At 45.3% G+C, this 14850-nt stretch overlaps 1 protein-coding gene across 3 annotated transcripts in view; it reads left to right on the top strand.

Annotated features, from left to right (window-relative positions):
- Positions 1-14850, top strand: part of ANKRD28 (ankyrin repeat domain 28) — a 156945-nt gene that overhangs the window by 119027 nt on the left and 23068 nt on the right. For all 3 annotated transcript variants that reach the window (XM_056519915.1, XM_056519913.1, XM_056519916.1), the window contains exons 16-24: positions 115-141; positions 995-1069; positions 2306-2507; positions 2639-2726; positions 4639-4756; positions 5255-5474; positions 12909-12996; positions 13091-13174; positions 14620-14765. In XM_056519915.1, coding sequence (XP_056375890.1) covers positions 115-141; positions 995-1069; positions 2306-2507; positions 2639-2726; positions 4639-4756; positions 5255-5474; positions 12909-12996; positions 13091-13174; positions 14620-14765 — 1048 coding nt within the window. The remainder of the gene's footprint in view (positions 1-114; positions 142-994; positions 1070-2305; positions 2508-2638; positions 2727-4638; positions 4757-5254; positions 5475-12908; positions 12997-13090; positions 13175-14619; positions 14766-14850) is intronic.

The raw sequence follows: 14850 nt of genomic DNA, 5'->3' as shown, positions 1-14850 counted from the left end.
TTGTAGTAGGTGATAACATGGTCAGGGACTTCTAAAGAAACACAATGGATTTGTATCTATTACAGCTGCTTGTTACCAAACAATATAATCATTTTTTTATTATATTTTTTACAGATTGCTCGAGAAACTCCCCTAGATGTGGTACGTAAATCCTTTTTCTTTCTGTATTGAAATGAGATAAGCAGAACTCTGCAGCTTACAGTAGGCTCTGTCAGATTACCCCTCTGAGAGTGAAGTATGTCTGGTATATAGCCAATAGCTTGGAGGTAGAGATGAGCAAACTTATAGTAAAATCGATTCGTCACGAACTTCTCGGCTCGGCAGTTGAAGACTTTTCCTGCGTAAATTAGTTCAGCCTTCAGGTGCTCCTGTGGGCTGGAAAAGGTGGATACATTCCTAGGAAAGAGTCTCCTAGGACTGTATCCACCTTTTTCAGCCCACGGGAGCACCTGAAAGCTGAACTAATTTATGCAGGAAAAGTCATAAACTGCCGAGCCGAGAAGTTCACGACGAATCGAATTTACTGTAAGTTCGCTCATCTCTACTTGGAGGTGCTTCTTCAAAAACCTATAAAGGAGTCTTATCCACGTGGATATATACCGCATGGATTCCATGTAGTGTAAACAGGGCCTTAGGGTGCAGCATTTGTTGTCTGTGTGCGCTCTTATATTTGTTACTGTGTGGTGTACCAGGGATTAATATTTGGGTTGTGCAGTTTTAAACAATATACCTTCGCAGCAGGAAATCTGCAACAAAATCCATGCGATTTGGTGCAGATCTGCCGCTTCACTGCGCTTGAGGTAATGCACAGCAAAAACCACAACATTTCCAATTTGTGAAAGTACTGTAAGTCTTAAAGCTTTCCTGTATGTTGTAATAATAATGTAATAGGAAACTATAGGAAACGGATATCTTAGCACTGCATGCATTTTAATGCTGTAGATGACTCTGTAAATTTACCGATTTGTTAATGTGCTTTATTATTTTTCTTCAGCTTATGGAAACTTCAGGTACAGACATGCTGAATGACGCAGATACTCGTGCACCAATCAGTCCTTTGCACTTAGCTGTAAGTTCTTAAAGGATCATTTGCATGTCAGTAAATAAAAAATCCAGCAATGTTTCAATGGAGAGAGAGGTTTCTGGAGTATTGGCTGGATGTTGTACTTTTACTGAAAGATGGTGGGTGTGGAGAATTAATGTTTTAGGACTATAACAGAAACTATATACCATCTACACTTCTAGTGACAGCCTTAACAAGATTCTTCTTACTGAAGAGATTGTACATTGCCAAACACCAGAACCTTCATGTGTATGTTCACAAATAGACAAAAATAAACTGTCACTACTGGCAGGTTTTTAGCACTTAAAGGGGTACTCTGCCCCTAGACCTCTTATCCCCTATCCAAAGGATAGGGGATAAGATGTCTGATTGCGGGGGTCCCGCCCCTGTTGATCCCTGTGATGTCGGCTACGGCACCCCAGACATCCGGTGCACGGAGCGAATTTTGTGGCATCATGCCCCCTCCCATAGACTTGTATAGAGGGGGCGTGGCCTACGGCGCTCTAAATGAATGCTTAGTGCAGCAGGGAGATCAGCTGGGGGACCCCCGTGGTCAGACATCTTATCCCCTATGCTTTTTTTAAATACCCGAAATTGCAGTGTATTTAAAAAAAAAAAAATAATAATAATCTTTCAGTCAATCTAATTCTCAATACAAATTTGGGACAAATCATGTTTATATGCAATTCATAAGATAATCTATTATGTTTTCCTTAAACGTTCTTTTGTTCTCGTCAGGAGATGATTACTGTTGTACCAGTTTGTTTCAACTCTAAAATGTAGTAGCAAACTTCTGTAGGACAATAAGTTATGATCTGAGCCCCCTTTGTTCTTGCCGCAGATAGTGACTGTGGTGAACAAAGGGTTAAAGGGCTGGTACTGGAGGTTTCATCTGAGCCGCCTGCAGGGCTTGTTCTTCAGGGCCATAAAAACAGTGCACCATGGCAGCCGCAAGAGAGGTTATTGGTAGCCATTAAGGGATTAAATGGCTTTTCCAGCCATATGATGGCAAACTTAAAATAGAGGAAGGAAAACTCTTATAGTAACCTATAACTTGTAATGAGCTTTAAAACATGATTCGGGTTATCAACCAAACCAGAGATACCCCAGAAGAATCAATACCTTCCAAGAGACATCAACTTTATAAGAACTATAAAACAAATTGAATAGCTTTATTGGTGCATCAGCAAGAATGGCTGTATCTGGTGTATTTGACCTTTTTTTTCCTCATTTTTTACCCAGGCTTACCATGGGCACCACCAAGCTCTAGAAGTTTTAGTGCAGTCTTTACTTGACCTTGATGTACGGAACAGCACTGGCAGGACTCCTCTGGACCTTGCTGCATTCAAAGGACACGTTGAATGTGTAGATGTTCTCATCAATCAAGGAGCATCAATATTAGTTAAGGACTACGTTGTCAAAAGGACACCCATTCATTCAGCAGGTACTGCATACTAATTACAGTGTGTCATATTTATCTTCCAATGCGATTGTACAGGAATGCATTATATATACATGTAGCATTGATAGTGGTAGTGATTTTGAACATGTCATGTATTCTTTTTTCTTTAATAGCTATTAATGGACATTCAGAGTGTTTAAGACTCCTCATAGGAAATGCTGACATTCAAACTGCAGTGGATATTCATGATGGAAATGGACAGTAAGTAGAAACCATTGGGAAGAGGAAAAATAAATATACTAAGATATATATATATATATATATATATATATATATATATATATATATATACATGCACACAGACATGTACATGTGTAGTGTATGTTTTCGTTGTCATGTGTTCTTTAAAGCAGTAAAAGTGGGGCATATACAGGATGCTATGGATTTTCCACAGATGATTTGTGTATGGAAAATGTCACCATATTACAGCAGCATTGATCACAAAATTGCTACTTCAATATATTGTGGATTTTCCACACAAAATCTGCTATATACACACCCTGTATGCTCATACCATTACTTTACAGACTCTAATCTACATTGTTGCTACACAGTTCTAGGTCCTACAATGATAGTATTCACCCGGTCTGTCAGTACCCTTACTTAAGTAAATCTTATCCTGCAAAGCAGAAAAAAAATCTGTTTAGAATCCACTTGGTGCAAATGTAACCTGTTAATGATGCAGGGCATACCTGTACACCCTGGTCCCTGAAGTGTGCTCATGAGCTGAGCACACTTCAAACCCGGTGTGTCCCAACTGCTATCAGCATCCAGGACCCGGGGTTAATGCTGGGCACTGCTGATCAGGCCGATGCCTGGCTTTAACCATTTAGACACCACTATATGATACGAAACGAAAGCGGCGTTTAAGACTAAAGTAAAATGATCCCTGCAGCTCAGCGGAGCTGATCTGGACCATTGTTGGGAAACCGCAATGTCCCAATCAGCTGAGCGGACGGCAGGAGGGCCCATGCCTGCCCCCTTGCCATCCAATCGGTGGTCTGATGCTCCCAGCCGGCCATGCAGGCTGGAGCAGCAGTTCACCGATAATACTGATCATACTGTGGCATAGCATTGAATTGTATATGCAATCAAAAAATTGCATGGTATAGCCTAGAGATGAGCGAACTTACAGTGATTCAATTCGTCACAAACTTTTCGGCTCGGCAGTTGCTGTCTTTAGCCTGAAAAGGTGTATACAGTCCAAGGAGAGAGTCTCCAGCCCACCGGAGCACCTGAAAGCTGAACTAATTTATGCAGGCTAAAGACAGCAACTGCCGAGCCGAAAAGTTTGGGACGAATTGAATCACTGTAAGATCACTCATCTCTAGTATAGCCCCTTATGGGGGACTAAAAAGAAAATAACTTTTATAAAAGTGAATTAACCCCTTTACGTAAGAAGTGTGAACCCACTATTTTTTCCTGCTTTAAAAAAAATAATAATGTAATAAAAAATAGATGTGTGGTACCACCGCATGTGTAAATGTCCAAACTATTAAAATGTAATGTTAGCTAAACCGCACGGTCGATGGCGTACACATAAAAAAATACCAAAGTCCAAAACAGCATTTTTGGTCACTTTATATACTATAAAAATTAATATGAAGCGATCAAAATGTCCCATCAAAACAAAAATTTTACCAGTATCAAAAAAATAAATAAAAAAGTAATAGGGGTCAGAAGATATCAATTTGAAACATACTAATTTTGGTTGCATGTACTTATCATTTTTGGGAGGAACGCCAAGTATGAATAACTGCTGCTGTATTCCTAACCAAAGTCTAGATTAATACTCTAAAAGCAAATTCAGCTAAAATGGAAATAAGCATGGGAAGTAAATGCATCCTGTTTGCTGATCCAGTCTTCTGACATAAAAATTGTCTCATATAAGTTTCCAATACATTTCAGTTGTCCCCAAGCAATCACAGCCCTTTCATCTCCTGCGCTTTTCTTCCCACTTCCTTGACCTGTCTGACTGTGTATTCTGCTGGAATCTCCTTCCGTTGTGTTTAAGTGCATATCTGGATGTCAGCCATAAGGGGATAGCTCTGCTAACTGATGCTTTTTCCTGTACAGCTTTGTCTCTTTCTGATTTGTACCTTATATTGCATAGAACTCCATTGATGCTATCTGTACTGAACGGACATACAGAATGTGTTTATTCATTGCTGAACAAAGGAGCCAATGTGGATGCCAAAGATAAGTGGGGAAGGACAGCGCTGCACCGTGGGGTATGCTTTTCTTATCATAGCTTCATATTTTCAGGGTGTGTCTCTGCAGCATCAGCATCAATTTACTATGTGCACTATTGTTACTACTACTAGCTGCAGTGTTAGGGGATGTATTGTTCTGCACCATCTTAGATACGATTGTTTTATACATGAGGGAACTAATATTTCTTAGCGTGCTGGGCACTAACTCTGACACATTTCTACAGCCACTGGGGATTATGATTTAGGTTTTTCTTGTTTGCTAATGGAGGGTACTGTATTTATTCAGTTTCTGATATTAACTTATGTAAGCATTCATTATATTATGGCAGAATTGGCCATTGTTTCCGTACAGACACTGCTGCTTTATCCTTGTCTTTACACTTAAACGTAATGCATATTTATATTGGCTGAATTTAAAACTATTGTACATACTAAATATTTGCACTTTGGTTTAGACATTTTGGCATAGAGAATTAGTTCTTCTTCTTACTTATTTGTCCACTATGTGTTTTTTAGGCAGTGACTGGACACGAGGAGTGTGTGGAAGCTTTGCTCCAGCACAATGCTAATTTCTTGTTACGGGACTGCAGAGGTCGCACACCCATTCATCTGGCGGCAGCCTGTGGTCATATAGGTGTTCTGGGGGCCCTACTCCAGACTGCTGTATCTGTTGATGTTGTTCCAGCAATAGCAGACAATCACGGATACACATCTCTTCACTGGGCCTGTTATAATGGTATGCTTTATTCTTATGTCATCATAACGGAGTTAAGTCTGTTCAGGCATAGAAATAGTTTTCCTTATGGTATGACAAATGGGTAATGGGAAGTATCAAGTAGTGCAGGAAAGTATGTATACAGACAGTCCTATTAACCTGCATTTAGAACCTCATTGCTCTTTTGACAGTAGTTACACATTTATTTATATGTGTGCTGTAACAATATTGTCAGCCCCCTAAAGCCAAGTCTAGTACATTTTTGAAAATGGAAACTGCGCAATACTGACACCTTCTGTAAAGATGCAAATTTTTAAGTTGCCAGTGTGACATATAAAGTTGGGATAGCACTGGGACTTTTGGATAGCTGTGGGAAAATTGCAGTTCACCCAAATTATAAACTTTAACTTGTGGGTGAAAACACTGCACTATAATCTTCTGTTTTAACACAGTCACTGGTTACCATGGTGTCCTAGACTAAATGTATTAACCTTCTAAAGGGAACCCTTCAGTTGCTTCATGCGGCCCGAGCAATGCCCGGCATGAAACAGACACAGGCTCCCTAATTACAATGTACAATGATACTGTAAAACACTGCGATGTTTCAGAGATATCATAGCTTTAAACATGAGAGAGGAGCAGACTAGGTCTGACTGCAAAAAGTTTCCCCAGCCTCTGATTGTCACTGGGATACCTGGTGTCACAATCGGGAGTCTCCTTTGTCATGGACCCCAGGTGATCAAGTAGGTAAAGTGGCTGGAATCAGGGGGTTTCTCAGGAACTGGCTGTGTTCAGAAGGCTGCTCTACAAAATAAAGCTGTACATGACCACCTACTAGACCTGCCTGATCCCTCAGCAACTGCTGTGTGGACGGTAAATTACTTTCTCTATCGGCTCCATTGGGGGGGACAGACCATGGGTGTATGCTGCTGTCACTAGGAGGTTTGACACTATGGCAACAAAAAAAGTCGGCTCCTCCCAGCAGGATATACCCGCCTCCAGGCCCTGAGCTAATCAGTTTTAGCTTGGTGTCTTAAGGAGGTGGACATGGTCTGGAATTCTCCAGACCAGGTCTTATGTTTTATTATTTTCCTAGTCAGGGTTGTGTTAGTTTTTTATTCCTTTTTCTTTCCTGTTTTCAGGTGGGGACTCAGGAACTGTGGCTCACTGTTTCCCCATTGCAATTGAGGGGGCACAGACATTGCGTATATGTGCTGTTAACCCCCTCTCGCCAACGGTCAGTGCCTGGGGTTGTACCTCATGGGTCCGGGTCCCCCTATTCCCTGCTCGCCGCGTGATGCAGGTGACAGTAAGCTGACTGAAGACCTCACAGAATACTTCATTAGGTAAATTCTTCTGACTGAGGTAAGTATATTTCTCTTTCTCCCTTAGGTGCAGACTTGCAACCTCTGGAGACCCTCAGTTTTTGGCCCACCTTTCAGGGTCTAATGGGGCTGGCCTGGACAAGGGGTTTTATCTTTATTTCTGGGGTGAGCAGTGGCATTTTTGGATAAAGGGGCTCAGTTTATTCATGCACTCAAGCTTATATGCGTGTGTGTGTTTTTACTTATGCGGCTGACAGCCGCGGCGTTTATACTATGCGGGCGCACGAAACGCCGACTGACTGCTGCCGGCGGAAAATGAGTCTCACCCGCTCACTTCTCCGCGATAGGATATGCGAATGACATGTGCGCTCGGGGCAAGGAGCCAGCGCCATTGCTGTATTTCTTCTCGCCACTCTTGGCGGCCAGGACGCTTTAGCTCCGCCCACCCAGGGCCACCGGAGCTTACAAGAGGCGCGAATTGTCCTCCAATCAGCACTGTGCGCGCAATTGTAGGTGGCAGGGGCCAATAAGCGGTGCCCCTGCTCCTGGCTCGCCCCTCTCTGGCTATTGGATGTTTTTTTTCTCCCTTCTCTATCTATACTAGAGCGGAGTTCTCCTCACAGCAGCTGCCCTGAGGACACATGCTCGGGAGAGAGTGTTCTTTTTTCATTATGTCCGTACCAAGAACTGTTCCTCCTTCTAAACAGACAACTGAAGCGTTAGTTTACCATTTTGTCTGTAAGAGCTATAATTCCAAAATGCCTGGTTCTGCTGAACCCACTTGCTCCACTGCTCCCCCAGATCCCCTGGCACCCCTGGATGCTCTTTTAGTCCCGGTGGATTCGGCCGCCCCTCCAGCCTGGGTTTCTTTTCTATCCCAGTATATGGCTGACTTCGGTGGCTGAGGCCTCCAATCACTTGGTGTCTGCCTTGAAGATGTCTGCCCTACGCCGGCCCTCTAAAGTGTCCCTCTTCTCCACATGCTTCATGCTCTCACAAGCATACTAGGGGTGCTTCTTCTGACTCTTCCATTGAGTCTTCAGGTAGACGTGGGTGCTGCCCTCCATATCATCTGGTCACAAACGTCGCTTCTCCAGAGGACGTTCCCGGGGTCGCCGCTCTGCCTCTCCAGAGCCGCGTACCCGATCGGGGTCGCCCCCCTCCAGGGCTGCCTCCACTCGTTCACCTTCTCCTGGTGAACTAGCGGATGAGGCTTCCGAATCTGCATCTGACTCAGAGGACCGCTCGGATACAGTTGAAAAGGTGAACTCATTGGTTGCGGCATAAGAGACACCTTTCACTTAGAGGACCCAGGATCTTCGGACGTGACTCCTGAAGTATCCTTTCATCGTGCTAAACTAGCACCTCAAATGTTCAGCTCTCACTCTGAATTTGACACCCTTCCGGAATCTGCATGGAGACATCCTGACAAGAGGTTCCCGGGAATGAAGAAGGTTCAAGCGCGTTATCCATTCACCAAGGACCTTGTCTCAAAGGTGGTTTCCCCTCCCTCTGTGGATCCACCAGTTTCCCGCCTCTCTAAGGCTAATACACTGCCGCTAGCAGACACGGCTGCCTTCAAGGATCCGACTGACAAGAAGGTGGAGCAAAGTTTGCCTCTGAAGCAGCAGGCTCTTCCCTGCTTCCCACCTTCGCCTCAGCCTGGGTTTCCAAGGCCCTTACGGTTTGGTGCTCACAACTCCGTCAGGGTATCCTGGCGGGATCCTCCCCAGAGGATCTATCTGCTTTGGTTCTCCAATGCTCTAAAGCTGGGGACTTTCTGTGTACAGCTTCTATGCAGTTAGCCCATTGTGCTGCCTTTGCTGTTGGTCACCTAGCGGCCCTCCGCCGTTCCATGTGGCTTAAGACGTGGGATGCGGATGCCACCTCCAAAAGGTCTCTCACCGAGCTTCCTTTTACTGGTACCTGTCTTTTTGGCAAGCGTCTTGCCGAGATTATCTCTGAGGCGACGGTGGGTAAGTGTTCTTTATTGCCTCAAAATAAGGCTCGCACTACTTCCCAGCGGAAATCCTCTTCTTTCCAGTCCTTTCGGACTTTTGGCTCCAATAAAGGGTCTGGGCAGGCGCCTTCGCGGGACAAGAAGGCTCCCTCGTTCTGTGCGCGCCCGTCTTGGAAGTCGGACACTAACCGTTCCGGACGTAATGCGGCCAAATCGGGAAACCGCAAACCCACTTCCGCATGAAGTGAAGCCCCCACCTGCAGATTATTCTCGGGTGGGAGGCCATCTCTTACTTCTGAGACATCTGGACCACACACATTCAGGACTCCTGGGTCAGGGACGTGGTGTCCAACGAATACCGCATCGAATTTACCTCCCTTCCGAGGGATTGATTTTTTTTTTTATTTTTTTTTTCAGTCCCGGGCCCCCCGGTCTCCTTCTCTTGTGAAGCAGTTTTGGGAGGCCCTCCGGTCCCTACTTCTCCAAGGAGTCATTGTCCCCGTTCCTCCCGGTGAACGTTTTCGGGATTTCTATTCCAATCTTTTTGTGGTCCCCAAGAAAGGCGGTTCTGTGCGGCCAATCTTGGATCTCAAGCGTCTCAACCGCCATCTTCTCATCCGTCACTTCCGAATGGAATCTCTCCGTTCAGTAGTGGTGTCCATGGAACAAGGGGAGTTTCTTTCTTCGGTGGACATCAAGGATGCCTACCTCCATGTTCCAATATTTCCCGGTCATCAGCGGTACCTCCGCTTTGCGGTTCCGGAGGGGCATTTTCAATTCGTAACCCCCCCCCCCCTTTGGTCTGGCCACTGCTCCTCGGGTCTTTACCAAGATCCTTGCGCCGGTGATAGCCCTGTTGCGGTCGAGTGGGGTCTCAGTGGTCCCTTACCTGGATGACCTTCTCATCAAGGCTCCCACCAGTGTCCAGACTCTGGAGAATGTGGATGTCACTCTCCAGACCTTGGATCGCTTCGGGTGGATGGTCAACCGGGACAAGTCTGTCCTCTCTCCCACCCAATCTCTGATCTTCTTTGGACTTCAATTCAACACGGCCTCTGCCCGGATTTGCCTTCCGCTGGACAAACGTCTGACTCTCCTGTCAGGAGTCCGCTCCCTTCGGGCCCAGGTCGCAGTTTCCATCCGCATTTGCATGGAAGTCTTGGGTCGGATGGTGGCGGCCATGGAGGCCGTACCCTTTGCCCAGTTTCATTACCACCCCCTTCAACTGGCGATTCTCTCTCAATGGGATAGATCTCCTCTGTCTCTCGATCGCAAGATTGCTCTCCCTCGTCGGATCCGTCAGTCTCTGCTCTGGTGGCTCCGCTCCCTCCTTCTTCAGGGGCGATCGTTTCTTCCCCTCCACTGGCAGGTGGTCACAACAGATGCCAGTCTGTCGGGCTGGGGCAGTGTGTTCAGGGACTGGACGGTTCAAGGCCTCTGGTCTCCCCGCGAAGCCCTTCTTCCAATAAACATCTTGGTACTGAGGGCGATTCTTCTTTGTCTTCTTCATTGGGAGTCCCTGCTTCAGACCCGCCCTGTCCGCGTCCAGTCGGACAGCGCCACGGCCGTAGCTTAGATAAATCGGCAGGGTGGCACTCGCAGTTCAACAGCCATGGCCGAGGTGACAAAGATTCTCCTCTGGGCGGAACACAAGGTTCCGGCCATTTCAGCAATTCACATTCCGGGTGTGCTCAACTGGGAAGCGGACTTCCTCAGCCGGTCCTCAGCCGACCCCGGCAAATGGTCTCTACATCCGGAAGTCTTTGCGCAGGTCTGCGACTTATGGGGCATTCCAGACATGGACCTCTTCGCGTCTCGGCACAATCAGAAGATTCTTCCATTTGTGTCAAAGTCCCGGGACCCCCCTGGCTCTAGCCATGGATGCCCTAGGGATTCCTTGGGCTGGGTTTGCCCTGCCCTATCTATTCCCTCCCCTTCCGCTCCTTCCCAGGGTTCTGAAGAAGCTCAAAGCGGAAGGCATTCCCACCATACTGGTAGCACTAGATTGGCTCCGAAGGACGTGGTACGCCAACGTAGTCAGGCTCCTGGACGACGCTCCATTGTGCCTTCCACTTCGTCCGGACCTGCTGTCTCATGGTCCTCTTTGCCACCCCAATTTACAGTCGCTGCATTTGACGGCGTGGCGGTTGCGTCTCTTCCCAAGTCATTCGCAACATGCCCAGGGCTCGCAAGCCCTCCTTGGCGAAAATTTACCACCCTACCTGGCGGTCTTATTTTCATTGGTGTGAAGCGCAGGTCTTGTCTCCTGTTTCTTTTTCCATTCCCCGTCTTCTCTCCTTCTTGCAGTCGGGATTGGAACAGGGGTTGTGACTCTCAGTTCCCTTAAGGGTCAGGTTTCGGTGCTTTCTATTGTTTTTCAGCATCCTCTGGCTTCTAATTCTCATGTCCGGACCTTCCTTCAAGGAGGGGCACATGCTGTCACTCCTTATCGGTCACCTTCTCCACCTTGGGACTTAAACCTGGTTCTGGGTGTCCTACAAGGTGCACCCTTTGAACCCCATAGGGAGGTGTCCTTGCACCTCCTTTCTTGGAAAGTGGCGTTTCTTGTTGCTATCACCGCCATTCGGAGAGTGTCTGAATTGGCAGCTCTCTCCTGCCGTTCTCCGTTCCTTGTGATTCACCAGGACAAGGTTGTCTTCTGGCCAGATCCTTCCTTTTTGCCTAAGGTCGTTTCGGCCTTTCATCTCAATGAGGACATTTTCCTTCTGTCCTTTTTGTCCCGCTCCTTCTCATCCCAAGGAGCGTTTGCTCCACAAACTGGATGTGGTTCATGCTGTTAGGTCCTACCTCTCTATCACCTCTTCCTTTCGTCAGTGCGATTCCTTTTTCATCCTTACGGAAGGTCGTCGTAAGGGACAACCTGCTTCCAAGGCCACCATTTCTTGGTGGATCCGGTCTGCCATTTCGGAAGCCTATCGCTGTAGGGGAAGATCCCTCCCTTCAGGGTTTTGGCTCATTCTACCCGTTCTGTTTGTTCATCCTGGGCTCTCCAGAACAAAGCCTCGGCCTCGCAGATTTGCAAAGCGGCTACTTGGTCGTCTTTGCACACTTTCTCGAGGTTCTACCGGGTTCATACCTTTGCATCGGCTGATGCTAGTCTGGACCGTAAAGTGCTGCAGGCGGCAGTGGAACAGCCGTACGCCTGACTGATTCTCTGCCCACCCAAGGGACAGCTTTGGTACGTCCCATGGTCTGTGTCCCCCAATGGAGCCGATAGAGAAAAGGAGATTTTTTTATGCTTACCGTAAAATCTCTTTCTCGAAGGATCCATTGGGGACACAGCTCCTGCCCTTTTTGGGTTCCTCTTTGGTTCTCTGTCCGAGGGTGTGTTCAGTTATACTTTTTCTTCTGGTTCTCGGACAGTTCATGTTTTTCCTTGACCTGTCGGTCCTCTCCTATTGCTCTGGAACTAAAACTGATTAGCTCAGGGCCTGGAGGCGGGTATATCCTGCTGGGAGGAGCCGACTTTTTTTGTTGCCATCGTGTCAAACCTCCTAGTGACAGCAGCATACACCCATGGTATGTGTCCCCCAATGGATCCTTCGAGAAAGAGCTTTTACAGTAAGCATAAAAAAATCTCCTTTTCTTGTTCATTCCTGAGAGACTAACATTAAGCATCTCGTAGGCATAAACAGAAAAAATGTCTTCTGGACCACAGCAGATTCTGTGGCATTTTTCTTCAAAATAAAAAGAGCATTATTTACAGCTTTTATTCTTATAAATGTCTATACCATGCAATAAGTGTATCTGAAAGAAGAGCATATACAAAATGGGAGTAAAGGGCAATTGCTGTACATGCTATCTCTGACCAATTTGCCAATGGTCATTGTCATAGACAGGGCTTTCTTTCCAGTGTACCACCCTGCAATCCAAGTTAATTTTATGAGCAGACTCTGGGAATTTTGTACAATACCCCTGCTAAAAGTGCCCCTATTCAGATTGGGAAAATGTGAAATTATAGATAAGTGGAAAAAGTTTTATAGGTTTTAGACTTTTTCTGAAATTTGCATATATCATATCTTTTTCTCAGCATATTTACCGATCATCCAATTGGTGGTGGTGTTCTGCGTATGTCCTTTTCCCATTATATTTTTATTCAGATTTCTAATGCAAGTAAACTATCCTAAAATTCTTTACTTCTCTTTACAGGCCATGATGCTTGTGTAGAATTGCTGCTTGAACAAGAAGTATTTCAAAAAATGGAAGGAAATTCATTTAGTCCCCTACATTGCGCAGTGTAAGAGAAGCCGCAAGTAGACACGAGTGCTACATTAATAATTGACTGCACATACCATTTTAATTTTGAACTTTTTGTTTTCTCTTGTTTTTAGCATAAATGACAATGAAGGTGCTGCAGAAATGTTAATAGACACATTAGGTACAAGCATTGTGAATGCAGTGGACTCCAAAGGAAGGTGTGTATCACAATCATGAAAGGTATTTTCCATCAAGGTTGTTACTATCAGGCTATGTTCACACATGTCAGATTAGACCCAGATTTCAGCATGGATTTAGTGCCAAAATCCATGTCATATCCTGTGATAGTCCAACAATAATCCAAGTGAATGGGGTTTCTGCAGCCCCACTTATTTGCATTAAAAACTTTCTGCACAGGTTTCAATCAATGGGAAATAAATGACATGTGGCTTATTTGATATGGAAATGCACAGGATAATCCATGTGTAGATCTGAGCCTGTGCAAACTGCATCCACAGCAGAAATCTGAGGGTCAGCCTTAGATTTCTGTCATGAAAATGCATATCAGATTGTTTTCCGACGTGTGAACATACCCTTAGGTTGGAGTCACACATGCAGTTTGTATTGCAGTTTATGAGCCAAACAAGTGAGTGGATGTTAAGGAGAGAAGCATACATTTTTCTTTCATACTTTGTTTTTTGGCACCACTTCTCCTTTGGATCAAAATCACCAAAATTTCAAATATGATTCTAACCTTAAAGGGATACTCCGCCCCTAGACATCTTATCTCCTATCTCTGTGGCTGATGACTCAGGATACAGGGGCCAGTGGTTTGTGCTGTTATGGCTCTGCCCCCTCTTGACGGTTCGTGACATCATGGCTCTGCCCCTCATGACATCATGCACCACCCTCTTAATGCAAGTCTATGGGAGGGGGCAATGCAGTTGCCACGCCCCCTTCCATAGACTTGCATTAAGGGGACGGGGTGTGACGTGATGAGGGACGGATGCCATGATGTCACGAACCGCCGGCCCCTGTATCGGGAGTCATCAGCCACAGAGCAAACTTAGCTCCGTAGAGCTTATGACTGGGAGGAGGGGGTGCTGCAGGAGAGATTGTGGGGGTTCCCAGCAACGAGACCCCCGCGATCATAGAGTTGCAATTAGGGAAGGAGGTGATTTGCATGTTGCAGTTATCCTGTAGTCAAGCTAAAATGTTTGTCTAATCCCTGTACTGTTAAAGAGGTACTCTTGTGGAAAACAATTATTTTAAATATATACAGATTTGTAAATAACTTCTATTAAAAAAAAATCTTAATCTGTCCAGTACTTATCAGCTGCTGTATACTACAGAGAAATTTATTTTCTGCCTGACACCTCTTTCCATGTCAGGAACTGTCCAGAACAGTAGAAAAGTAGGTGTCAGCAGAGAGCACTGTGGTCAGACAGAAAAGAAATTCAAAAAGAAAAGAACTTCCTCTGTAGTAAACAGCAGCTAAGTACTGGAAGGAATACAATTTTTTAATAGAAGTAATTTACAAATCTGTATAACTTTCTGGCACCAGTTGATTTAAAATAAATTGTTTTCCACCAGTGTACCACTTTAACTACAGGTAATTTTATTTATTTATTTATGCTAGTTCTTTATCAATATTTGTCTGCAGGACGCCTCTTCATGCTGCAGCCTTTACAGACCATGTTGAATGTTTGCAGCTTTTGCTCAGCCATAATGCTCAAGTAAATGCTGTGGATTCTTCTGGGAAAACTCCACTAATGATGGCTGCTGAAAATGGGCAAACAAATGCAGTAGGTAAGAAACCTGATCCCACCAGCCCTCGTAGTTTTAGTTATGGACAGATGCTAATGGAGGGTTAATTTTCCTTGTTATAAATAGA

The sequence above is a fragment of the Hyla sarda genome, chromosome 5 (assembly GCF_029499605.1).
Source record: "Hyla sarda isolate aHylSar1 chromosome 5, aHylSar1.hap1, whole genome shotgun sequence".
NCBI classification, from domain to species: Eukaryota; Metazoa; Chordata; class Amphibia; order Anura; family Hylidae; genus Hyla; species Hyla sarda.
The sequence above is the reverse complement of the archived record's forward strand: the minus strand, read 5'-3'. Positions and strand labels throughout refer to the sequence as shown.